The sequence below is a fragment of the Triturus cristatus genome, chromosome 5_2 (genome assembly GCF_964204655.1).
Source record: "Triturus cristatus chromosome 5_2, aTriCri1.1, whole genome shotgun sequence".
Taxonomy (NCBI): Eukaryota; Metazoa; Chordata; class Amphibia; order Caudata; family Salamandridae; genus Triturus; species Triturus cristatus.
The window spans coordinates 502806590-502831954 of record NC_140588.1 but is presented as its reverse complement, the minus strand read 5'-3'; the positions used below and the strand labels follow the sequence as shown (position 1 = coordinate 502831954).

The following is a 25365-nucleotide window of genomic DNA, read 5'->3' as shown; positions in this document are numbered from 1 at the left end:
TAATAGATTGTTTATTAAGATAAAAATCTGATCATGTAGAGTGAAGTTTTACTTTCCGGGGTTTGTGACAACCTTTCTATACATCAAGGAGAGGAGGGAAACATTGCCTAATAGTTTCTCTTAGGTTTGTTTTCTTTGTTTCAATACATTGGCTAACCCATTGATGATCTTAAATAAATTAAGCATAGTCTGTCTCATTGAAATTATGATGCACAATATTGCCACTGTGAGCGATCACAGACCTCTCCACCCTTCTGTGTATGCCACTTTTAAAACATCTCAGTAATGCAAAAAAAAAAATCTAAATTACCCGAAAAGGTCAAAATTACCTTACCACCTATTGGTAAAAGTTAGTTTCTTAGCCAATTCATACGTTACTGCTTTTGGAAAAATATACAAATACATGAATAAGTCATCAAAGGGGTAAATCTGAGTCAGGTGCTGCTGAATCTCAAATTTGGTGCAAACTCTTAATAGCAGCAGGGGCGTAGCCCCAGAAACATAACAGCAAACCTGCATTAACATCTTTTCCCAATCTCACAGGTGGATCTTGCACCCACAAAACACTGGCCTCAAATGATTTTACCAGTGGAACCAACTAAATATTGGACATTGATTCATACAAATAGCTGCATCTTTTAAGAATATCTACTTTCTGTTTCTTGTTTTCCTGCAGGAACATAATTACTCTGTCCCAGATATTGAAACATTGAAAAGAAGACTTCAGTTTTCAGAGGAAGATAGAGCTCAGAAGGAAAGGCAACTTCGGAATTCAAGAGAAAGGGAAAGCCGGCTTAGACAGATGTGCCTCACCATCAAAAGAGAGCTTCGTGAGAAAAACTCATTGACAAAACAACTTCAAAAGAAACTCGAGCTATATGAAGGTAAATAGGTGTTCAAGCAAAACATTTTAAAATATTTATCATAATTCGTTAAGTTTAATAGTGGTCAGTGCTTCTACTGTGAATGAAACCTGGATGATCTACCTAGACGACTATTAAAACATTCATATTGACCCTCCCTGCAGTGTTTTACCTACTCTTTTACTAGCCTGTTTCGCTTGGTTCTAGAGCATGGTTGCATTTACACCTGATGGGCTGCAGAGCAATACCCTAAGTAGCTGCACCCTTATGGAGAGCTAAAAAAAACTGTCTCAAACGGTCATACACATATCATATGCTCCAAACCAAAAGTGCAGAATTTTGTGATGTGAAAATGTTAAGTAAATAAGGTAAATACTACCATTCTGAGTGATACTTGATCCTACCTCCTGCTTGGTCAGTGTCCAGTGGAGGCAGGGTAACAAATTATATTGAACACTGTAAAGTTTGAAATCTGATTGGCTTGTATGAAGATGAACAAGATCGCCTCATATGGTTTAGTTTGGTGGTTCACTTTCACTTCCTAATCTCTATTTCATTATGTATCTCTTCCTTATTGTCCTTATGTTAAACATTTTTATTAAGTGACAGGAATGACTTTCGGTGACTGTACAGAGAAGCAGTAAGGTGTTACACGACTGGTGGGCAATGTGGAGAAGGTTTATGTATGCAGAGACTATTTAAATTGACTCTTTAAAGGAGCACAGGATGCACTGAGGGCAGCCATAGCCATATAGTGCAGTGCTGTTTGATGGAACAGCAGATGGCTGATACCAAAAATGACCTTATATCAGGAAATTTTGTAGTAATGATGGAAAAAATATTACTAAAATTAGAATCAAGAAAAACATGAGATAGAGACCCATTTTATCTGCCGTTATAAAAAAAGACTACTAAGGCCAATGTTTTAATATTTTTTGATTGAGCCAGCAACAAAGAAAAAGCAGATTAAATAGAGATAACTGGCTATGGATTTGTAGGTTTTTCATATAAAAACAAATTAAAACAAAATGGAGTGCCAATACTTTTCTCTCTCAGTGCCTTGGATAAATCTTACCGTTTCTCTTGGTGGAAGTTCATGAAATCTCTGCACTTTTTTCTACAGATGCACTTTCTGCCTATTTAACTGTAGGAGAAGTTGTGTAAGTTGTCCTGAAAATTATATCCATTTCTACAGCTCTCTTAATGTGTAGTCTAGAGGATGTTGCTTTTTATAAGTAGTATTAAGTTACGGCCAAGTTAGCGATCAAATTAGGGAGGGAATGTGATCTAAGTAGTGCCCGGCTTTGTGCCGGTGACTTGTACTTCTTTATAAAGCAAGTTGTCCTTCCCATCAACATAGGTGTTGGGAAGGTAAGTTTTCATTGTCTACTCAATGAGACCAAGAACTAGGGTATGAAAGTCTTACAAGGAGCCAGTGCTGCAGTGTTTCGCATATAACAAAAAACCTGGTTTATGGAATATTGCATACATAATTTTCAGCTTCAAGTCACCTTCCCACCTCTGCCTCTTTACAAGCTCATGAAAAGTTAGTATATCATTCACTGGTGATATTGTAGAAGGAGAGCTTGCAGTTGAGTATGACCTCCCTCACTAATCAAACATGCAGTCCCTTCTCAAAGACGGTGGTCTTCTTGGACATGTAACCACATCCAAAGAGCAGTTGTGAGGAGTTGGTGTAGCCTTTTTGGAGTGTCGTTTCTAAAGGAATCTGGATCATAGAAGAGAGCTTAAAAGTGGAGCTACTAGGACAGAGATAGTATTCAACTCTTGGGGATGACCAAGAGAAGCTTGGAGCAGCATTGGAGTGTCCTTAAACGTTAAGGTTCTTAAAAAAGATTTATAATGAACGTGAGTCCAAAGTGTTTTAGTGTTCTTAGACTTAAACTTACTTATCTCTACCACAAGCAACAAGTATAAAGTGCAAAGTATAGGTGACAAGATCTTATGTTTTTTATCAGTAGAAAATCTGTTTTTTTTGTTGTTGTCTCTCCAGTAGGCTGAGAAGGAATCACGCGTAGGAACAGTTGGCAAAATCTCCAACAGAAGACAAATTCCATTGCCCCTGTACTCTAGAACCAGACTTAGTTAAAGATCAGCTTTATGTAACAAAGATTTGGAAACCTGTTTGTTTGATCTTTGACATGTGAGGTGCCATTGTCATTTGAACTTCCATAATGGGATGTATGACAACCAAGCATGCCATTATCACAAGGTCATTACTTTGCAATGCCTTTACCATACATTGCCTCTAACACACAAGTCTTTACCATGCATGCCTTTAAAGCCAAAATGTAAGTATATATCAGGTAAGTGAAAACCCCTTTAAAGGTCATAGCCTACCAGGCAGTCTGGTTTGCTAAAGACATCTTAGACCCATTCAGAAAGTTGACCCAGGAATGCATTCTGCCCATTGCTTACCATTCCATTGACTTCGTGGTTTGTAACTCACATATTCTGTTTTTCTATTTGCTGGCTTTATTTGCTTTAGGCTGTCCAGCTCCAGTTTGTCCCTCCCATTGCCCAAACCTTGTTTACTGTATTCTTCCACGAACTTGATTTCTGTAAACAGGCCTTTAAATGTTGTTCTTATCTTTTCGCATTTGCTGTGCATTCGGAGACAGTGGTCAAATGTCAGGCTGCGTCTTCAAGGGAGCCTGGTGGTTATTTTTTTTTCTCTGACTTCAAAGTGAGAGGATTTATATCACAATCATTCTGGCGACTTGCAGTCTGCTTTAAGGAAGGCTGTATGATGTGTAGCACCCAACAAGATTTAAATGTCTGTAAATGAACTGTGCTAGCGATCAAATCAGTATATTGGATGATGACATTTCTGAGGATGAGGGCCTCTGTTTTCCCCGTATTGAGCTTCAGGCAGCTGATGCTCATCCCGGTCGCCAGGGCTTTTATCCCCTCTTGGAAGTTGCGCCTGGTGGTGAAGGATTCCTGGGTGAGGGAGAGGATGAGCTGGGTGACATCGGCGTAGGAGAAAATGTTTAGCCTGTGGTTTCTGATGATGGTTGCGAGCGGGGCCATGTAAACGTTGAAGAGTGTGGGGCTGAGGAGGATCCTTGGGGTACTTCCCATCTGATCTTGATTCTGATAGGAAGGGCGGGAGTCTTATTCTCTGTGTTCTACCTGAGAGGAGAGTTTGTATCCAGTCTAAGGCTTTTCCTTGGATGTTGGCGTTGTGTAGTCTGGTGGCTAGTATGTGGTGGGAGACGGTGCCAAAGGTTTATGGTCCAGGAGGATGAGGGCTGCCGTGTGGCCTAGCTCGAGGATGGAGCGGAAGTCGTCAGTGGCGGCAAGAAGGGCAGTCTCTGTGCTGTGGTTGCTGCGGAATCTGGATTGAAAGGTGTCTAGGATGCTGTTGGTTTCTGTGAAGTGTGCTAGCTGGGTGTTGACGGCCTTATCGATGACTTTGGCGGCAAAAGTAAGCAGTGAGATGGGCCTGTAGTTCTTGAGGTCTGTCGGGTCGGCGGAGGGCTTCTTTAGGAGGGGTTTGACTTTCATGCGCTTCCATTTGTCGGGCAATGGGGCGGTCTCGAGGGAGCAGTTGATAGTTAGGTGTAGCTCAGGTGCAATGGAAGATGTTGGCGGCGAGTTGAGGTAGTCAGTCAGTGGAAGATGTGCGGCGGGCAGTGGTCAGAGGGCTCCATGTGAGAAGGGTCTGTTGGATGGCGTCGTTAGGGGTGGGAGTTGAGGAAGTGTCATGGTCTTGGCCTTGGTCGTCGAAGTTGTCGTAGAGCGTCTTGATCTTGAGGTGAAAAAGGAGCTGGGTTTGTTGCAGAGGTCTTGGGAGGGTAGGACGTTGGTTGTTTCGCTGTTGGGTTTTGCGAATTTCTGTACGATGGCAAAGAGTTCCTTGGAGTTGTGGGCGTTGGAGAGGATTCTGTCTAGGATGAAGTTTTTCTTTGTTGATTTGATCAGTTGGTGGTGTGCTGTGATGGCTGTTTTGTAGACGGAGTGTGCTTCAGGGGTTTTGCTGTTTCTCCACATCTTCTCCAGTCGTTGGCAGGTGTGCTTGGATTCTTGGAGATTCGTGCTGAACCAGTTGGCTTTATTGTTGTGTCGTCTCATGGTCTTCTGGGGGGGGGGGGGGGGGGTGGGCGGGTGAGTGTTGGTGCAGTTGGTGATCCATTGGTGGAAGTTGCTTGCCCCTGTGTTGGCGTCTGTCGTAGTTGGGGGAAGAGTGCAGGTGAGGGCAGGGGTGAGGTGTTCTTCGGAGACATTATTTCATCTTCTGCGTGGGAGGTGGCGCATGTGGTTTTGTGCGGTTGGTCTCGTTAAGGAGAAATGGATGCAGTGGTGGTCTGTCCAGAGCAGTTCCGTGGTGTGGGTGAAGTGAATGGTGTTTTCTCTGACAAAGAAGGGGTTGAGTGTGTGCCCTGCTGTGTGGGTGGGGCGGGCAAGTTGCTTCAGTCCTATGTAAGTGAGGTTCTCCAGGAAGGTGGTGGTGTTGGGATCGCTGTGGTTGTCCAGGTGGAAGTTCAGGTCTCCGAGTAGTATGTAGTCCGTAGAGGCGAGGGCGTGGGGTGCGATGTAGTCAGCAATGGTGTTGGTGAATGGGGTGTGGGATCCAGGAGGTCTGTAGGCGAGTGTTCTGCAGAGCGTCATTCTGAGGTTGGGCTGGATCTGGAAGTGGATGTGTTCCATGGGGGGCAAGGCGTCGTCCGAGTTGGGGTAGTCAGTCGGAGGGAGCTTTTGTGGACGATGGCGAGGCCTCCTCCTTGGTGGTTGGGGCTGTCTTTTCTCAGGATCTTGTATCCGTCGTGGATGGCGGTTGTGATGTCAGGTGTGGAGCTGGCATTGGTCCAGGTCTCTGTGAGGAAGGCGACGTCGGGCGTGTGAGGGTTGAGGAGGTCCCAGATTTCTACAGCGTGTCTGTGCAGAGAGCGTACATTGAGGAGGATTCAGCTCAGTGGCTTGTGTGTGGTGACGTCTGGTAGGTTGTGGGTAGCTGCTGGGGTCCGAAGGTGGGTGAAGGTGCGGCAGAAGTGTCGGCAGGAGAATGGGCCTTGGGTGTTGCTCGCAGTTGAGAGCTGGCAGTTGTTTTTGCGTCCGGGATTGAGTCCGTGGAGAGTGCTGGGGTCTTAGCGACGTGGGGTCAGGATCCCTGGCGCTGGTCGCGGTCAGGTTGCGGATGGGTGCAGACAGGCTTGCCTTTGGCACACCTTCAGCAAGCCAGCCACGCAGTCGCTGCGCGCGACCGCCATTAAGTAGGGGTCAGGGGAGGGCCATCAGCTGGGAGGCGGGAGCGACATGCTGGGGGGGAGCAGGGGCCGCGGGGGCAGCTGCGGGGAGTGCAAGGGTAAGGGAAAGGAGGCAAAGAGAAGGGTACATAGAAAGAGGCAAGGGAAAAAGGAAAAACACAGAAGAGAAAGGCAAAACACAATGGCAAACAGGAAAAAGGCAAAGAGGACACAACAAGAAAAAGGTAAAAAGGACACACATAGAGCGGACTAGCAGAAAAGCAAGCTCTTCTACTAGACCGCCAGGGATGAGGCGCAGGCAGGAGCCTGCGGGTGGAGGTGGGCCACGAACACCTACCTGGCAGGGATCTCAAGCTCCACTAAGGGATGTCTCACAACGGTGGAGCTGCGTGGGGGAAAGCAGTGACTCTGACCAGGAGGTCAGAGGTCTTGCTTTTCTTGCCATGCAGCGGCTGCAATTAAGTAGGAGTCGGGGAGGGAGGTCAGCTGGGGGCGGGAGCGACACGCTGGGAGGGAAGGGGCCGCGGGGGCAGCTGCAGTGGGGAGCGCGAGGGAAAGGAGGCAAAGAGAAGGGTAAATAGAAAGAGACCAGAAAAAAAGGTAAAACACAGAGGGGAAAGGCAAAACCCAATGGCAAACAGGAAAAAGGCAAAAAGGACACAACAAGAAAAAGGCAATAAGGACACACACAGAGCAGACTAGCAGAAGAGCAAGCTCTTTCACTAGACCACCAGGGATGAGGCACGGGCAGGAGCCTGCAGGGGGAGGGGGGCCTCGAACACCTACCTGGCAGGGCGCTCAAGCGGCGCTAAGGGCAGTCCCACAACAGTAGAGCTGCATGGGGGTAGCGCTCTATACTTTTATCAGTAAAACTGTATGTGAGTGCAAATGTAATGGTCTCATTCCAATTGAAGATGTGTTGTCTGAAATGGCAGTATGCTACCATACCATGCATACTCAAGGTTACCACACTCCATTCTACTCTGCACCACTCCACGCCACTGCAATCTACTCTGCACCACTACACCACTCAACACTCCATCACTGCTTTCTTCTCTGCACCACTCCACTGTATGCCTCTCTACTCTACCCCACTCCATTCTACTCTATGCCAATGCACTCAACCACACACTACTCTATCATGTACCACTACACTCTTCACCACTGCACTCTACACCCCTCTACTCTATACCACTGCACTCTAGCCACTTCACTCTACTATAAAACAGTCTGGTCTGTGCCACTCTATTCCATTTTGCGCCACTCCACTCTACGCCACCCCACACCACGCCGCTGCACTCTACACCACTGCACTGTGCACCACTTTACGCAAAATCAATACACTCTATGCCACTGCACTCTGCATCGCTTCACTCTACACCACTGCACTCTATGCCAATCTACTCTAAATCACACTAATCTACTCTGCATCACTGCACTCTACACCACTTCTCTCTGAAACAATCTGCTCAATGCCACTGCAGTCTACACCACGTAACACCACTCCACACTACGCCACTCTAGTCTACACGGTTACACTCTATGCCACTGCACTCTACACCACTTTACTCAAATCCAATACACTCTACGTCACTGCACACTGTCAATATACTGTGCACCACTGCACTGTTCGCAACTATACTCTACGCCACTCTACTCTACACTACTGCACTCTATAACACTGTACTCTGCAGCACTGAACTACATGCCACTCTGCTCTTTGCCACTGCACTCTACTCTGCACCGCTCTGCGCCACACTCCTTAACTCTGCGTTAATACTCTTTATGCCACTACACACTACACCACTCTAGTTTACTGTGGATCACTGCACTCTATGCCACTGCACTCTATGCCTCTGTACTCTACTTTGCAGCTCTCTACTTTATGTCAGTGCACTCTACCCCACTCTAGAATGCACCACTGCACTCTTCGCCACTCCAGTCTAGGCCACTCCACTCTGCACAACTCCACTCTACGCCACTCCACTCTAAATCACACTAATCTACTCTGCATTACTGCACTCTACGCCACTTCAATCTATGCCAATCTACTCTAAATCACACTAATCTACTCTGCATCACTGCACTCTACGCCACTTCTCTCTGAAACACTCTGCTCAATTCCACTGCAGTCTACGCCACTTCACACCACTCCACACTAGTCTACACAGCTGCACTCTATGCCACTGCACTCTACACCACTTTAGTCAAAACCAATACACTCTACGTCACTGCACTCTGTCAATATACTGTGCACCACAGCACTGTATGCAACTATACTCTACGCCACTCTACTCTACACTACTGCACTCAATAACACTGTACTCTGCAGCACTGAACCCTATGCCACTGTACTCTATGCCACTGCACTCTACTCTGCACCACTCTGCGCCACTCTCCTTAACTCTGCGTTAATACTCTTTATGCCACTACACACTACACCACTCTAGTTTACTGTGGATCACTGCACTCTATGCCTCTGTAATCTATGCCTCTGTACTCTACTTTGCTCCTCTCTACTTTGTCAGTGCACTCTACCCCACTCTAGCATGCACCACTGCAGTCTTCACCACTCCAGTCTAGGCCACTCCACTTTGCACAACTCCACTCTACTCTGCAACACTGCACTCCACCAGTGCACTCTACTACTCTATACCACTCCACTCCACCCTGCACCACTCTTTTCTATGCCACTTCACTCTTCTCTGAAACAATATACTCTACGCCACTGCATGTATGCAACTGCAGTTTATGCCACTCTGCTCCACTCCAGACTATGCCACTGCAATCAATGCTGTGCCACTCTACTCCACTCTGCTCTACGCCACTGCCCTCTACACCACTACTCTATACTACTGCACTCTACCCTGCACCATTATACTCTACCCTGCACCACTCCACTTCCCTCTACTCTGAAACAATCTACTCTAAGCTATCGCACTCTATGCCACTCTACTCCACGCCACTCCACTCTATGCCGCCCCCCTCTATGCCACTGTACTTTACACTATGCCACTCTACTCTAAACCACTGCACTCTACATTACTGCACCGCAGGCCTCGAAAAATAACAAGCATTTGCAGTGCAATCGGTCACACCTTTGGAACCGTATATGTATTTAGCTATGCAGCACATTAGCCTGGGTGCTGAAGCATCTACTGTTCTTTAACATGGAGGGAAAGTAAGCACCAAACTGCGCGACATACCAGGTATGGGAACACATGGAGAGAAATATTGCCTTTCAGCAGGAAATGGTATAGTCCAAAGCTCTGTTTTTAATATAAAATCAGGGCCTTCAGTGGTCATATCCCTGAAAATACAAGATTTGAAAAAAATATCATTGTCTACGGGTGCTCGGGGAAGACAATTTCTATGGACTGGAATCTAGAGAATGCTAAAGTGATTCTGGTATTCTACTGACCTCTGATGGTCGTTTTCTATCAAGAAAGTTAAATAGAGGCAGTTGCCAGAATTTTTTTTTTTTTTAAAAGTCCCTCAGCAGAAAGCAATTCTGGTATTTTATTGACCTCTGCTGGTCGTTTCTATCAAGACAGTTAAATAGAGGCAGTTGAACAGAAAAAAAGTCCCTACGCGGAAGCAGACAAGTCCTAGGACTTATCTCCAGAGCCCACAAAGTACATACACATATGAGTATATAATAAGTATATACTAAAGTATAAATAAAAGGTCTCTAATGCTCGACCTAAAAAATTAATTAATTATTTTTTATTGAAAAATGAAAACGAAAAATCAACAATAGTAATACAGAATAAATGCATAACAATAAAACTTGGATATTGGCACAATAATTAAAGAAATAAAAGCAATACATGATAATATCAGTCTAAAAATATAATTTTCATTTTTTATAAGGAAGAACAGTAGGGAGGAAAAAGATAGAGAAGGGAAAAGAGGAGATGAAAGAAAGAGAAAAAAAGAGGTATAGGGAGATAAATGAAAAGGAAAAAGAATGCAAGCTAAGTTACAGGTGAGTGAGAGGAAAAATACATAAGAAAAAGAGTAACCAGTATAAATATGATTTAATGTTTTTACGAAAAGATAATGAAGAGACATTGGCTATTATGTGTTTATCACAGATAAAATTCCAGCATGTTGATCTAGATAACTTAAAAGAATCTTTCCAACAGGAAAGTATAACCTTAAACGCGCTTTACATGAGCACCAGTTTTGTTACAGATGGACACATAAATTTTTAAATTTTAAAGCAAGTGCAACAAAAAGATCAAACAGAGGGTTAGGGGAAAGATGGTCAAAGTCAGGTGCCATGGATCTAAAGAAAATATTGTGAATAGATAATTGAATATTACATTGAAATAATAATAAACTTTTGGACCATATAGCTTTTCATAATTCTAGAGCAAATGCGGTAAAGTACCAGTAATGACATAACAAGACCAGCACGATGGAGTCAAAGCTGGATCAACATTTGAAAGAGATTCAGGAATAATAACTGCTCTATTATACATTTTAAAAAATAGAGATTGTGTGATACATGCAGCTTTAGAAGTTTTAAATATTTTAAATAAAACTTTGTCCGATAAGCAAACAGGAAATTAAATAGAGAGATCAGTTTCCCATAGTAATTCAGTAGACTTTTTTGATCGTACAGCAGGAAGGGATAATAAAATATTGTATAAATAAGCAGCTTTGGGAATTGAATCATGAGCAATATTATGTAATGGTGTCACGGGTGTAAGGAATGAAATATTAGGAGGAAAATTATTAGTTTTAAAAAAAGGTCAAAGAGCAGACTAGATTTGGTTATATTCCTCTGATAAAGAGGTTGGTAGATTATATTGTGATTGTAATTGAGAAAAGGTATAACAGAATTGTGATTAATAAATTGATAAGCATATTTAATACCCTTTTCCTTCCAATGCTTAAAATAAAATGATTTACGTTAAAATTTAATGAACCTATTGTACCAAATAGAAGAGGTTAAAAAACATAGATAAAAATCAAAACCCTCAGATAATATTGTATGCAGCAGATATTGGGAATATTTTAGAATTGGGTTTTGGAAATAAAAGTACAATTGGACATATAAACTACATCACTAAATGAAAAATCCTTTAGTAGGCAGCGTTCAAGTACAATCCAATGTGGTATGGGAGGATCTTGAAGAACATTATTAAGAGCATAAAATTGTCGAATTAAAAAAACCAGAGTGGTTTACCTTAAAAACGGGAAAAGGAAAACATCCTTCAGTCTTTGGGCGTTTAAGTTTAGACAAGGCAATACCAGTGTGTTTGTTATTCCAGAGAAAGTTAGTACAAATAGAATTGAAATGAGAAAAATAATAAGTGATATTTTAAAAGGTAACCTAGATTATATTAAAAGGACATGTGGTACAATCATCATCTTAATAGTATCTAACCTACCCCACCATGATAAATGAAGGGGAGACTAAGGGTGGGCGACAATTTCCGTTCCGCTCGCGGAAATTGTGAAATTTCAACATTTTCGCGTTTTGCACGGAACGCGAAAATGAGGAAGCTTACGCGATCCGCGGTTGAACGGAAATATGCAGGGCAGGATTCATTCTGGCACGATGCTCCTGTCATTTTAAACCTCTACAGGAAGCACTTACAGATTTAAATAAAGCAGGTGCCCGAGTTGAAGGTCAAATTCAGTAACGCATTAATCAGCACAAAAGATTTGTGAGCACGGTGGAGGCTAGGCAGATGTGCTTTCTCCCCATATCTACTGTCAACAATTTGCTGTAATCCTTGATGGGGGTCTGTGCATCCATGAGTTTCTCGAGCGCAATCCCCGTGTAGTTCCTGACACTGGGAGGTTCTGTCTCCTCATTTGCTGCTCTGGTCGGTCTCTGACCCTTTATAAACAAGAGGCATGTGAACTGCATAGAAGCCCCGCCGTTTGGCCCCAGCCCACACACCCGCGGTGTGCAACGTCTTCCCGCCCTTTCCCCGCTATGATGGACAGCACACTCGAGGGACCCTGGCGTCCATCGGCGCGGTGGCAAAAGTTACAGACACACATGGTCGCTGGAGACAACTCTTCTGGCCCTTTACGCAGCTGTAGTGTAGGAAAAGCACTATACATTTACCCACCGAGGTAGCACTTACTGATTAGCCAGTAGAAAGTACTCCAGTTGAGTAGAGGTATTGTACAAAACGGTGGCATCTTCTTGGATAAGCACTTACAGATATAAATAAAGCAGGTGCCCGAGTTGAAGGTCAAATTCAGTAACGCATTAATCAGCCCAAAATCTCCGCGAGCACGTGAAATTTCGCGTGTTCCCGGAGATTTTTTGCCGTTTCGCAAATTCCGCCCACCCTTAGGGGAGGCCATAATAAAAATACGTTTTTATGTTTTAAAGTATTAAAATTGGGATTAAGAGTAGTGGAAATAGTAGGGGAAAACCAAACACCTGAGTATTTAAATTTAGAGGAGCACTATGTAAATTTAGTGTCAGTAAACATATATTGATAACAGGAGGAATTTAAGGGTAGGATTTCTGTTTTAGAAAAATGTAGTTTGTAACCAGAGACAGTAGAATATAAATTAATTTCATGTTAAAAAGGAGTTATTGAGGAGAGGTGATTAGACATCTATATTAAAATATCATCAGCATAAGCTGATAGTTTGGTTTTGAGAGAATTGTTTTTAAATACATGTATTACAGTGAATACGTTAAAGGAAGGGCTCTAAACACAGAAAAAAAGCAAAGGGGAAAGGGGCAGGCAGGTATGGTCCCACAATGTAAATCCAAATAAAGGGGAAAAAAGTCCATTAACAAACACACTGGCACGGGGATCTGAATACAATAATTTAATAAAATAAATAAAGTTAGGGCCAAAGACAAACCGCTGAAGAGTGGCACACATGTAGAGGGGAATGATATTTTTTACCAAATGTAAGAATATTAGAGAACATACTAGCATTGTCTGCCGCAATTCTACCCTTAATGGAACCAGATTGGTCAGATTTGACAAGCAGGGGAACAACAGAGTCAAAGGGAGATTCAAAAATGTTGGTAAATATTTTACAATCATAGTTAATTTAATGGAATAGGGCGATAGTTCTTACATAGAGTGTGATCTTTGTTAGGTTTAGGGATAATAACAATCAATATTTCCAAAAAGAATCCAGAAGGTTTTGAATCTAAAATGAAGGAATTGAAAATTTCAAGTAATTTAGGGGCATTTCTTAAGGAAAGCAAGAAGATCGGACCCTCAAGATTATCTAGTAGACCATATAAACGAAGATTGTTACGCCTGTTTCTGTTTTCAAGAATCTCAGTATGTTGTTTTTGTTTTTCCTGTTCCCGTAAAGTAATCTTAGTAGCAACATCTTGGAGGTCACTAATATGTTGTTCCATTTCAAATATTTTGCTCTCCATAGTTTTTCGTTGGTAGCACTCAAAGGGTTTTAGACCCACAACCTCATCAAGTATAGTATCTAAAACAGGATTATGAGAGGACATAATTGGTGAGGGGGGTTAGTTTTCACCCTTTCAGGTTTTGTGCAAGAGCAAGAAGGTTTAGAAGTAGCAAGATCATCGTTGGCGATCTTGACGTAATGCATAGAGAGATGTGGAATCTTATGGTGTAAACGAATTTTGCCCATACCCAATGATTCCACAGTGTAAAATATATGATGGTGAAATGAAGTAAAGTGCAGCAGTAATAACTGCAAAAAACGAGTCAATAACATAGTGCAGGGTCCAAAAAAGGCAACTGGTGGTATTTAATCCAGCATAACACTATGAGGGCTGAAATAGATGAATAAGGCAGTTATTATTAAAAAAACAAGTGGTGAAGGAACAAAAAAAATCAGAAAATAAAAGTCACTCCATTGTTATATATATTAGAAAAAGTGCCACAAGAGATGCAGAAATGCAATTAGCGTACCAAGCATAAGGGTGACATGCAGCAGATAGAATTATGAGGAGCGAGCAGCATACATGCAGAATGGTGGCCACTGATTAGAAAAGTTAATCATTTATATATTTAGGATGAAAAAGAAAAAAAACCACCCTTATTGCAACATGTATATGAGGGCAACAGCAGCATTGAATTAGGAAGTCCAGAAATGCATACTCAAAGCGTATTCTGGAGCAAACACAATATGGTGTGTCAGGAAAGCCGGTATTGTGAGTGGCACACAAATAAAATGGCAGCCTCTCGCACCTGACAGGAAACTCGCCACAGCAGCTCCAGGCAAAGCACAGGCTTCAATAACGCTGAATGTCACATATCACAATATGCTGCAGGTGGTTACTAGCATATGGGCAGAAATCAGCAGCAAAGCAGTGGCGAAAAGCAGCTATTTAGTATGAAAGTGCTCCGTGCTGTAACGGAGCTCAATAAAACAATGCCATTTTGTCCGGCACGCAGAACACGGCCCCCAGGACTCAACAAATCATAAGAATGTTACTAGACCTTCAGGTCTAGTAACTTCAATAATCTACTTGACCTAACTGTAATGCACCTCATCCGTAAACTGATCTGAAATTGTGGGATCCTAGCCCAATATTTTATTTTATGGAGCTGCTTTTTTCTTCATTATCACATAAAAGAGCACCTCCAAATATGCAGCATTTCTGCTGTACAAAAAACTATATTTTATTTAATAGATTAAATGTTTGCCCCATGTAGAATAAGAATCAAGCCCACACACAGAGTACACATGACCCCTGATTTGCCTCTTAGTTCGGTAATAGCATTGTCATCAGAGCGGGGGCAACAATATTTCTCAGTTCATGTTTAAAAACACACTGCTAATAATTATATTACTAAAGCATTATGTGGTAGTGCACTGTCATTTACAGACAGTACATTTTCCACTGAAATGGCCACAAACACCCCTACTAACATGCTGTAGTTTTACTTATAACACTGCATGTGTTATAAGAAATAGTGTTTGGAAATTGGGTTTCAGCAAAAATATTTATTATTTGCACATCACCCAGTAAAGCATTCTGAAGTGCATTCATCCTATAAAAATCTTTTTTTCTCCACACAGAAATACAAAAATGTGCCTTCATAACTACTGAAATATGTTTTTAAATGTTTGCACAGTTCACTTATTAGCTATTTCAATGTTGTGTTAGAAAAAAAAGCCTGTTATCTTACAGCCTTTCATTTCACATGCTTTGTCACAAAGTTCACTTTACAAAGTCCTCTAACTTCACAGTCAGAGAACGAAAAGTAAATGTATGAAGGCAAACCAACTTTTGACCTCTGTCTCTAAGTGCAGAGCACTTAAGAGCACTTAGAGACAGAGGTCAAAAGTTGGTTTGCCTTTAAAGGCATCTTTATTGCTCATTCACTTTTTTGAGTGAACAGAACAGCTTTTATTTGTCAGCTCCCCAGAATGGGCGATTAGGCCCCATAACTAGCTTGCCCTAATTAAATCTGACTCGCCATAGCGAGTGGGTGAGTCGATTTCTTGAGGCTTGCTACATCAAGGCGCTCTACACCACTTTACTCAAAGCCAGTGCACCCTACATCACTGCATCTATGCCAACTACTTTGAATGACTGCACTTTATGCCACTATACTCTACAACATTGTACTTTATGCCACTGCACGCTACGTCACTCTACACCATTGCACTCTTTCACTGCACTTTACACCACTCTATTCTACTTTGCACCACTGCACTCTACTTCACTGCTCTCTGTATCACTCTACTCTGCACCACTCTATGCCACTGCACTCTACGCCACTGCACTCTACGCCACTGCACTCTACGCCACTGCACTCTACGCCAATGCACTCTACACTAGTGCACTCTGCATGACTGCGCTCTATGCTGCTGCACTCTGTCACTGAACTCTGCTCTGTGTGTATGTGTATATATATATATTTATATCCAAATGTATCCGCAAATAAGCAACGCACTCTCAGTAGCAGTAACGAGTAACGAGTTTAATTCACACTGTTACGCGTTTCGGAAGTCAAGCTCCCTTGGTCACACAGTGTGTGACCAAGGGAGCGTGACTCCCGAAACGCGTAACAGTGTGAATTAAACTCGTTACTCGTTACTGCTACTGAGAGTGCGTTGCTTATTTGCGGATATATTTGGATTGATAATTGCCGGCGGTAGCTCTACCGGCTTAACGCACCACCCAACCACGGGCGAGATCCCCAGGAGGAGCTGATTCTGTTTACATATATATTTATATATATATATATATATATATATATTATCTACTGGCGGTCGCTAGTAGATAGTTATAGTTAGGACCGAGTTTCCATAGGAAATCTCAAAATTCTATTTTGAATAACTTTGGCGCCGATTGACGAATCCTCGCGAAATTTTCAAAACTAATGGGGCGCTCCGCTCCGCTCCTACCCTGAAAGTCTCGGGGTGATTCGTCAAGCGGGGGCCGAGAAAAAGGGGGGGTCCCAAAACGCGTTTTCCCCATGGATTGTTCCATAGGGACTTTAGTCGCAGCTACAGCCCGAACGGCTGAACAGAATTACGTGAAATTTGGCAGAGAGGTAGCCATAAGGTCCATGAAGTGCCTTTTGCAGGTTTGGTGTAAATCTGCTCAGTATTTCCAGAGAAAATAGCATTTAAATCAATATATATCTGTACGCGCGCAGCGTGCGCGCTGGGTGCACGCACCTTGCCGTGCGCGAGCGCAATTCTGATTGGTTGTTAGATCTTAGTAAACATTCGAATCGGTCGAAACCAGGAAGTGTCGGCCGCCATTTTGTCTCTCGCACTCTGAGGGGGTGAAAAACAAATGTGGAGAACGTGAAAAGGGGGCAGGGTGGACAGTTCCTGACCCCCTAGCCGTGGTCAGGGGGTCCCAGAAGGACCCCCAAGGGCAAAAAAAAATGTAATTTTTTTTCGAAAAATCTCCGAGTGCGCGCACCCTGCGCGCACCACCCAAACGGAAAAAATGCTGCGAAGTTCGCGCAGCGTGCGCGCACTCCGCTATTTTTCGAAAAAAAAAAATGTATTTGGTCCTTGGGAGCGAAGTGCGCGAAGTGCTCCGTGCGTGCACGGCATGTACTGCGTAAAGTGGGCGCGCGGTGCGCGAAGCGCGCCGTGCGCGCGCCGTGAGAAAGTTTTGTTAAAAAAAATATATTAATAAATACATAACTTAGCATTTAAAAAACCGTACAAATTCACTGAAAAACCATAGGTTTCACACACGTTATAGTTAGGAATTAGCATTTAAAAAACCTTGCAAATTCACTTAAAAAACCATAGGTTTCACACATGTTATAGTTAGCTGGGCATTTCCCTCGTAAAAAAACAATGAAATTCCCCCGTTATAGTTAGTGCAGGCAACTATAACTCACGCGACCGCAATCCGCTGCTGATGACGTCAGATATTACATCACTGATGACATATGTGTCTTTGTGAAAGAAAAAAAATTTAATATATGTATAGCTAAAGATGAATGGAAGAAGACATGGGTAAATAAGTGTCTAAATACAGTGATGTAATATCTGACGTCATCAGCAGCAGATTGCGGTCGCGTGAGTTATAGTTGCCTGCACTAACTATAACGGGGGAATTTCATTGGTTTTTTACGAGGGAAATGCCCAGCTAACTATAACATGTGTGAAACCTATGGTTTTTTAAGTGAATTTTATATAGATAGATATATATATTCACTGAAAAAAACATAGGTTTCAGGTACATTATAGATAGAAATTAGTATTTAAAAAACCTTTGAAATTCACTGAAAAAGCCATAGGTTTCAGGGATGTTATCGTTAGCTGGACATTTCACTCTTACAAAACCATAGAAATTCCACCGTTATAGTTAGTTCAGCTAACTATAACTCGCGCACCCGCAATGTACTGCTCATGACTTCACATATTACATCATTCATAACATGGTCAGTGACATCTTAAATTATATCACTGATGACATCATCCCGTGACTGTGTGTTTCTGTAAAGTTTAAATATGTTTTATATATATTTCAATGTGTATTAAAGAATAAGTGGGTGTATAAGTGTCTGCATGGAGGATTTAGTAGGTGTGTAACTGGCTATATAAGTGAGTGATGAAATATGTCTTACTGAATGTATGGGTTAGTGACTAAACTGTGTGAATGTCTGTATCAGTCTGTCTGTTGTGTAAACTGCTGCCTGGGTTGGTCAGTAGCTACATGAGTGTCTATATAGGTTATTGATTGGTTGTCTGAGTATTTATTTGGGAGATTGAGTGTGTGTGTGGGTGGTCGGGAGGTGTGTGACTCTGTGCATAGATGTGTGAGTGGTTGATTCACTGGGTGTATGGGTTCAAGAGTGCATGTGGAAACAGCTGTATGTGTGCGTGAGTGTGTGTATGGGTGTGTTGGTGAGTGAATGGATCTCAGTGGTACATGTCCAAGTAACTACATATGTAAAAGGCAGTGTATGTGAGAGGTGAAGTATATAAATGACTATACATGAGAGTCAGTGATTGTGAGACTGGCTGTATGGATGAGTGTGTACTTGTATCACTGATTATATAAGAGAGTAATTATGCGTTAGTATCTGTATGAATAAGTGAGGTGGTGCGTGTATAATTGTATAGGTGAGTAAATGGGAGTGTGATTGATTCTTTGCATGACTGACTAGGTGTGTGAGTAACTGCATGGATAAGTGGCGGTGTGTGAGTGTCTGTATAGGTGTATGAGTGCATATGATAGTGTTGTATTGATGAGTGACTGCATGTATGAGTGATTCTATGGGTGAATGTGTGGATGTGTGTGTAGACCTAGGAATCAGTGAGTGCATATGCAGTACCTGGTATTGGTGTGTCAATGATTTAGAAAATGGTAGTCTGTATTTTACAGTGGGTGTATCAAAGGTTATATTAGAGTGTGAGGAGGTGCATCAGATTTTCACGTGGATGATGTCATCGGTGATGTCATCAGTGATGTCACTGACCATGTCTTGAATGATGTAATATGTGATGTCATGAGCAGTGCATTGCGGGTGCGCGAGTTATATTTAGCTGAGCTAACTGTAACGGTGGAATTTCTATGATTTTGTAAGAGTGAAATGTCCAGCTAACTATAGCGTCTCTGAAACCTATGGTTTTTTCAGTGAATTTCTAAGGTTTTTTAAATGCTAATTTCTAAGTATAACGTACCTGAAACCTAGGGTTTTCTCATTGACTTTCAATGGTTTTTTTAAATGCTAATTTCTAACTATGACATCCCTATTAAGTCCCCTTGAATCCTGAATGTCCCTGGTGGGCAAGTAGCCCACCAGGTACATCCAGTAAGCGCCACAGAGCTGCGTTTCAGAGAGGTGTTCTGAGGCCACACCCCTTTTTACACCACGCTGGAAACGCAGCTTCTGGCGCACTGCTGCTCAGAGGATGAAGTCCACTTGTGTCTTGAGGTCCTCAGGACACAAGGGGACCTCATTGCCCCACCAGCAGTGCACCAGAAGCCGCGTTTGCAGCGTGGTGTAAAAAGAGGCGTGACCTCGGAGCACCTCTCTGCAACGCAGCCCTCTGGCGTTTACAAGAGGTACCTGGTTGACGAGTTGGCCCCCAGGGACCCTCAGGATTGAAGGGGAATTAATCCCCCAACTTAAAACGCGCCACAGGGCGCGTTTGCACTGTGGTGCAGACAGGGGGCGGGGGCTAATGTGACAAGTGTGCGAACGCACCCTGTGGCGCGTTTTAAGTTGGGGGATACAGTCCCCTTAAATCCTGAGGGCCAACTAGCCCACCAGCTACCTCCAGTAAGCGCCACAGAGCTGCATTGCAGAGTGGTGAAAAAAGGGGGCGTGGCCTTGGACCACCACTCTGCAACGCAGCTCCCTGGCGCTTACTGGAGGTACCTGGTGGGCTAGTTGGCCCCCAGGAAGCCCCAGTATTGAGGGGAATTAATTCCCCAACTTAGAACAGGGCGTGTCTGCAGAGTTTGGCTGGGAGGGGGCGGGGCCTCCGGCACGATGCCGGTCTTTTTTTTAATTTTGATTTTTTTAGAAGGGGGGCTGTATGGCTTCCCTTCTTTTTCCCTTTTTTGGGCCCTGGGGACCCCATCCCCCAGGGCCTGACCCTTTAAAAAAATAATAATAATGTAAACAGTAAGGGGGCCATGTGGGCCCCCTTCTGTGGCCAATTTCGGCCCTGGGGACCCCATCCCTCGTGGCATGGCCACATATCTTAATTTTTTTAAGGAGGGGGCTGCATGGCCCCCATCCTGAGGCCTCTATTGGCCCCGGGGACCCCATCCCTGGGGCCGGCCTTTGTTTCTTTGGGGGGGAGAGGGTGGCCCCCAAACTCAACCACCCTATAGCCCTAAATATACCCTTACCACCTAATGTCTTTAGCCACCACTAAATCCTAAGAAAAACACTTATCACCCAATACCCTTACCCACCCCTAAACCCTAAAAACACCCTTACCACCAATACCCTTACACACCTTTAAAACCTAGAATCCACTTCATCACCTTATACCTTTTCCCACCCTAAACCCCAAAAATACCCTTCCCACCCAATACCCTTACCCACTTCTATCCCCTAAAAGCACCCTTACCACCCAATACCGTTACCCACACCTAAACCCTAAAAACACCCTTAGCACGCTATACCCTTACCCATCCTAAGCCCTGAAATTTACCACCCAATACTCTTACCCACACCTAAACCCTAAAAAAACACCCTTACCACCCAATTCTCTTACACACCTTTAAACCTTTAACATTCCTTTACCCTAATTATATATATATATATATATATATATATATATATATATATATATATATATATATATATATATATATATATATATATCAAAGGAAAGACCACTTTACTGGAAAGCAAGTCACGAGGACACAGCGGGGAACATGTCGGGAGACTTTTATTCACTGGTACAGCTTGGCATGATGCATTTCGGCGTGTCAGCCTTCTTCAGACGCCGCTGTTGCCATATATATACACACACACATATATATACATATATATCGTATTTCACCATCATCAGAGTGCCTTAACAGCCCGGTGCGTGCCAGGGTTAGAGGAAACCCCAATTAATTCATAAATTACCACATCGCAGAGCACTGCACAACACGCACTCCATCCTGAAAGATATTACAGACTTCAACGAAGTTCCTTAGTGGGTTTTATTCCATGACCAAACTAGCCAGTACTAATCAAGTGGTGATTTATCTATATATACATATATATATATTGATGTGATCAAGACCAGGGAGACCCGGTCGAAACGCGTCCTGCTGTGGGATTCAGCGCAATAAAGTACCTTGAATCCAGCTCGAAGTGGTCCGTACCAGTCCAGGGGTTCGTCGCATCAAGAAAACACAGCACCACAGAAAACACTCGATTAGTGTTTATTTTCAAGTACACGAGTTAACACGCACAAGAGACGGTCGACGCGTTTCGGCACTCGGCCTTCGACTGGACCATAGAGTCTCAGTGTCCAGAGTGTTTTTTTAAAGAAACATTACCAAAATAGAAAGTGAAAACATACTGGACAAAAATTGCATCGGTAATTGTATTATATCGTTTTGAAGTAAAACCTGATTTAGATCAAATAGCTACGATGGATTGTCCACTATGGAGGGTGATGACAATATGGAAAAATTAAACAATTATTTCATTCAAAGTTTAACAATTGGAATTTGGGATAAGTCAAGATCACGGTGAAGTACCTTGGACAATAAGTAATTAATTATAAGCCAACAAGTATTAATGGTAAGACCCTGCTGTATGATGAATATCTGTGAGATTAGTGATTTTCTAATACTGTTTAACCACTTACTCAAGTGTTCCTATATTCATCAATATTGATTCTCATAAAGTATGAGATAGTGTTCAATGGTGATGTCAATTAATTATCAAGGGATTATAGTAATTTCGGCTTAGTACTATCCTAAGACTTCTTCCAATTGTTACAAAGAGAAGATTCATGTATCCTATGTCAACAATAGTGGAAAAGTAGAAGGGGGATAGGTGCAAGAGATACAGTGAGTACCAATAACAATTACAATTTGGATCAACAGGGGAAATTTTGTATTGAAGTCTTTTTTCTCAGAATAGTTAAAAAACCAATCGTGAATAATCAGTTCTAGTGCTTCAAAGGTGCACATGCAATTCAGCATCCAAGTTATGTCCTAATGGGTTTTCAGTACCCATTAGTAGGATCATTCTTGACTCCGCTCTTCTTAACTCAAGAGTTCTGTTTCCACCCCGTTCTTTCTGTTTAATGATTTTAATACCAGAATATTTTAGTTGATTGCTGTCACTGGAGTGGAATTCGAAAAAATGTTTGGTCATGGGATATGTAAAGTCTTTATTTTTGATGGCGCGCAGATGTTGCAGGATGCGGAGTTTGAGTTTGTTAATTGTGCTGCCTATGTATAGTTTTTGACATGGACATTCCAATATGTAGATTACAAATTTGGATTCACATGTGATGTGGTCTTTGATTTTTTCATTATGGCCATTTTGTAAATAATATGAGGTGATGTTTTTACCCTGTTCACACGCCTTACATTTTGAACACTTCCAGAATCCCGGTGTATTTAACCATGATGTAGTGGTTGACAGTTTAGTTTCAAAATGGCTGTGTGTTAGAATATCTCCCAGAGAGGCAGTTTTTCTGTAAGTAATTCTCGGTCTGGGAGACAGAATTTTCTTGACAGTCTCGTCTAGCAGCAGTATTTCCCAGTGTTTACTTATTGTTTTTTGGAATTCATTGCTTTGATTGTTGAAATCAACTATGAGTCTCGATGTTGTGGCAGTGTCATCTTCATTATGACTTGCCAAATTGGGTTGGAGTAATTCATCTCTATTTTTGTCTTTTACTCTGTTTTTTGCAGTAAGAATTACATCCAAAGGATACCCTCGTTGTAAAAAACGTTGACTCATTTCTTCTATTTGTTGGCTGAAATCTGAGAGTTCTGAACAGTTCCTTCTGGCTCTTAACATTTCCCCGTAGGGGATACTCCATTTAAGTTTTATTGGATGTCCACTGTTTGCATGGAGGATGCTGTTGCTAGCGGTGGGTTTTCTATGCATTTTAGTGCAAAATTTACCATTCAAGATATACACTTCGACATCCAAAAATATGATGTTGGTCACACTGGTGGTAAAGGTGAAGGCTAATTGATATCTATTGGTGTTAAGAGAGTCAAGAAAGTTCGTGAGATTCTCCATATCGCCTTCCCAAACGATGAAGAGGTCATCGATATATCTAGACCAGAACTTTATGTTCTTTGCTCGTTCATCCTTTAAAACTTCAGTTTCCCATGTGGCCATGAGGAGATTGGCAAAGGTTGGGGCAAAAGATGTCCCCATCGCGGTCCCTTGTTTTTGCAGGAACAATTCTCCTCTGAAAAGGAAGACGTTATGTGTCAAACAGTATGTCAGCATTTGAATTAGCATATCAGAATGTTCCAAAAAACAAATTGCTCTGGTATCAAGGAACTGTTTTACTGCTGCTACTCCATCTGAGTGACGAATGGAGGTATAAAGAGAAGAGACATCTATGGAGGCCATGATGTAGTTTTCTTTCCACTGTAGTTGATCAATTTTTTGTAAAAAGTCCATTGTGTCCCTCAAATACGATGGTAAGGCTGTTACATAATTATATATATATATTGTCCACCAATTATTCTTCCTAAGGAAGACACCGCACACCATGGGCAAGACCAGTTGAGGTTGAAATATGTTGGTGGTTCGTTGGTGAAAATTGCACGCTTGCAATAAATAACTGAAGTACTAAAACTCCTGGTGTGCGGTGTCTTCCTTTGGAAGAATAATTGGTGGCCAATTAAATACGAGGAACGGTCCTTCCTCGACACCGGCACCACTGTGAAAGGGTGCGCTTTCCTTGGGACCAGCTTGGTGACGAGAATATATATATATTCTCTAAACGTTTACAGGGACGTTCTAGTTCGACACAGATTTTACATGCACAAAAACATAGAAATTCAGCAGTTATAGTTGCCTGAACTAACTATAACTTAAGCCCCGCAATGCACTGCTTATGACATCACATATTACTCATTTATTCATGACCTAGTCAGTGACATCACTGATGACATCTCAAATGACACAACTGATTACATCATCCAGTGATTGAGAGTGTTTTCTAAATGTTTATGATTGTTAAACATATATACTAAGCTACTACATAAGTTAAATTAGTGTACTTTGTGCACTACTAATGAGTGAAAGTATTCCTAAAATATTTTATGTGAGTTACTGTGTGTATCCATGTGTAAGTGGGTGTATAAGTTGTTGTATAGGCGTTTGAGTGGGTGTGTGAGTGGCTTCATGGGTGAATTAGTGAGTGTGTCAGTAGCTGTACTGGTGAGTGACTGGGTGTGTGAGTGGTTGTATGGGAGACGTACTGGGTGTGTAAGTGGGTGTATGGTGCAGGAAAGGGGGTCAGAGAAGAGCAGTGGAGAGAAATATTGGGAGATGCAGGGAGAGAGAGAAAGGATGAGGGAGACAGTGAATCTATGGTGCTCTTGTATAACGCACTATATGAACTTGGGACATTATCCGACTGGCAGCACTCATTTGAGCAACCTCGTAAGGGTGAGAGTTTGATTGGCCCGTCTAGCATTCTGTCTTGTGACTACCAGGTAAAGTGCAGGTCAGCTGAGTCGATGCTCAGACTGGCAGCACTCATTTGAGCGACCCCGTAAGGGTGGGAGTCTGATTGGCCCGTCTAGCATTCTGTCTTGTGACTACCAGGTAAAGTGCAGGTCAGCTGAGTAGATGCTCAGTCTACTGACCAGCCTCTGAGCAGAGAAAATAATAAAATTAAAATAAAAAGATTCTGAAAACTAAATAAATAATAGTGAAAATGAGTAAAGATGGTATAATATTAGGGAAGTTAGGATAAAGGTCAGAAAAGAAAAACCAAAGAAATGAAGACAGAAAAGTTATAATCAACACAAGGGAAAGAAAGGAACAAAACAACAAAAATAAGAACGAAGGCAGCAACAAAATGAAGAAAAAATGTAACGCAGAGACAAAGGAAAGTGTTTACAAAAAACACTGTAGTAAATTTAGCCTTCCAGATTATATTTCCAGGCATCATTTAAAATTGAGAAAATTGAAATAAAATAATATAACATAACATTTACGGAGAGATGCCCTTTCTCAATAAAGTATTTTAAAAAGTGTCATGGCGTGGATGCCAAGCTGTGGAGAGAGAACAGGCTTGAATGCCTCGCATGGGTGAGGCTATTTTCCGTTTATTGAGCGCCATCCTCACATGTCCACTGTAAAAATATTGAAACCCTTATCAGATGCTCTTGGTATGACATC

The 25365-nt window shown here is 42.4% G+C and overlaps 1 protein-coding gene across 1 annotated transcript in view; it reads left to right on the top strand.

The window, feature by feature from the left end:
• LOC146823217 (THAP domain-containing protein 1-like) overlaps window positions 1-25365 on the top strand; it is a 158830-nt gene that overhangs the window by 109277 nt on the left and 24188 nt on the right. Inside the window, exon 7 of the mRNA XM_085607511.1 lies at window positions 677-884. Within this exon, the coding sequence (XP_085463637.1) occupies window positions 677-884 (208 nt within the window). The remainder of the gene's footprint in view (window positions 1-676; window positions 885-25365) is intronic.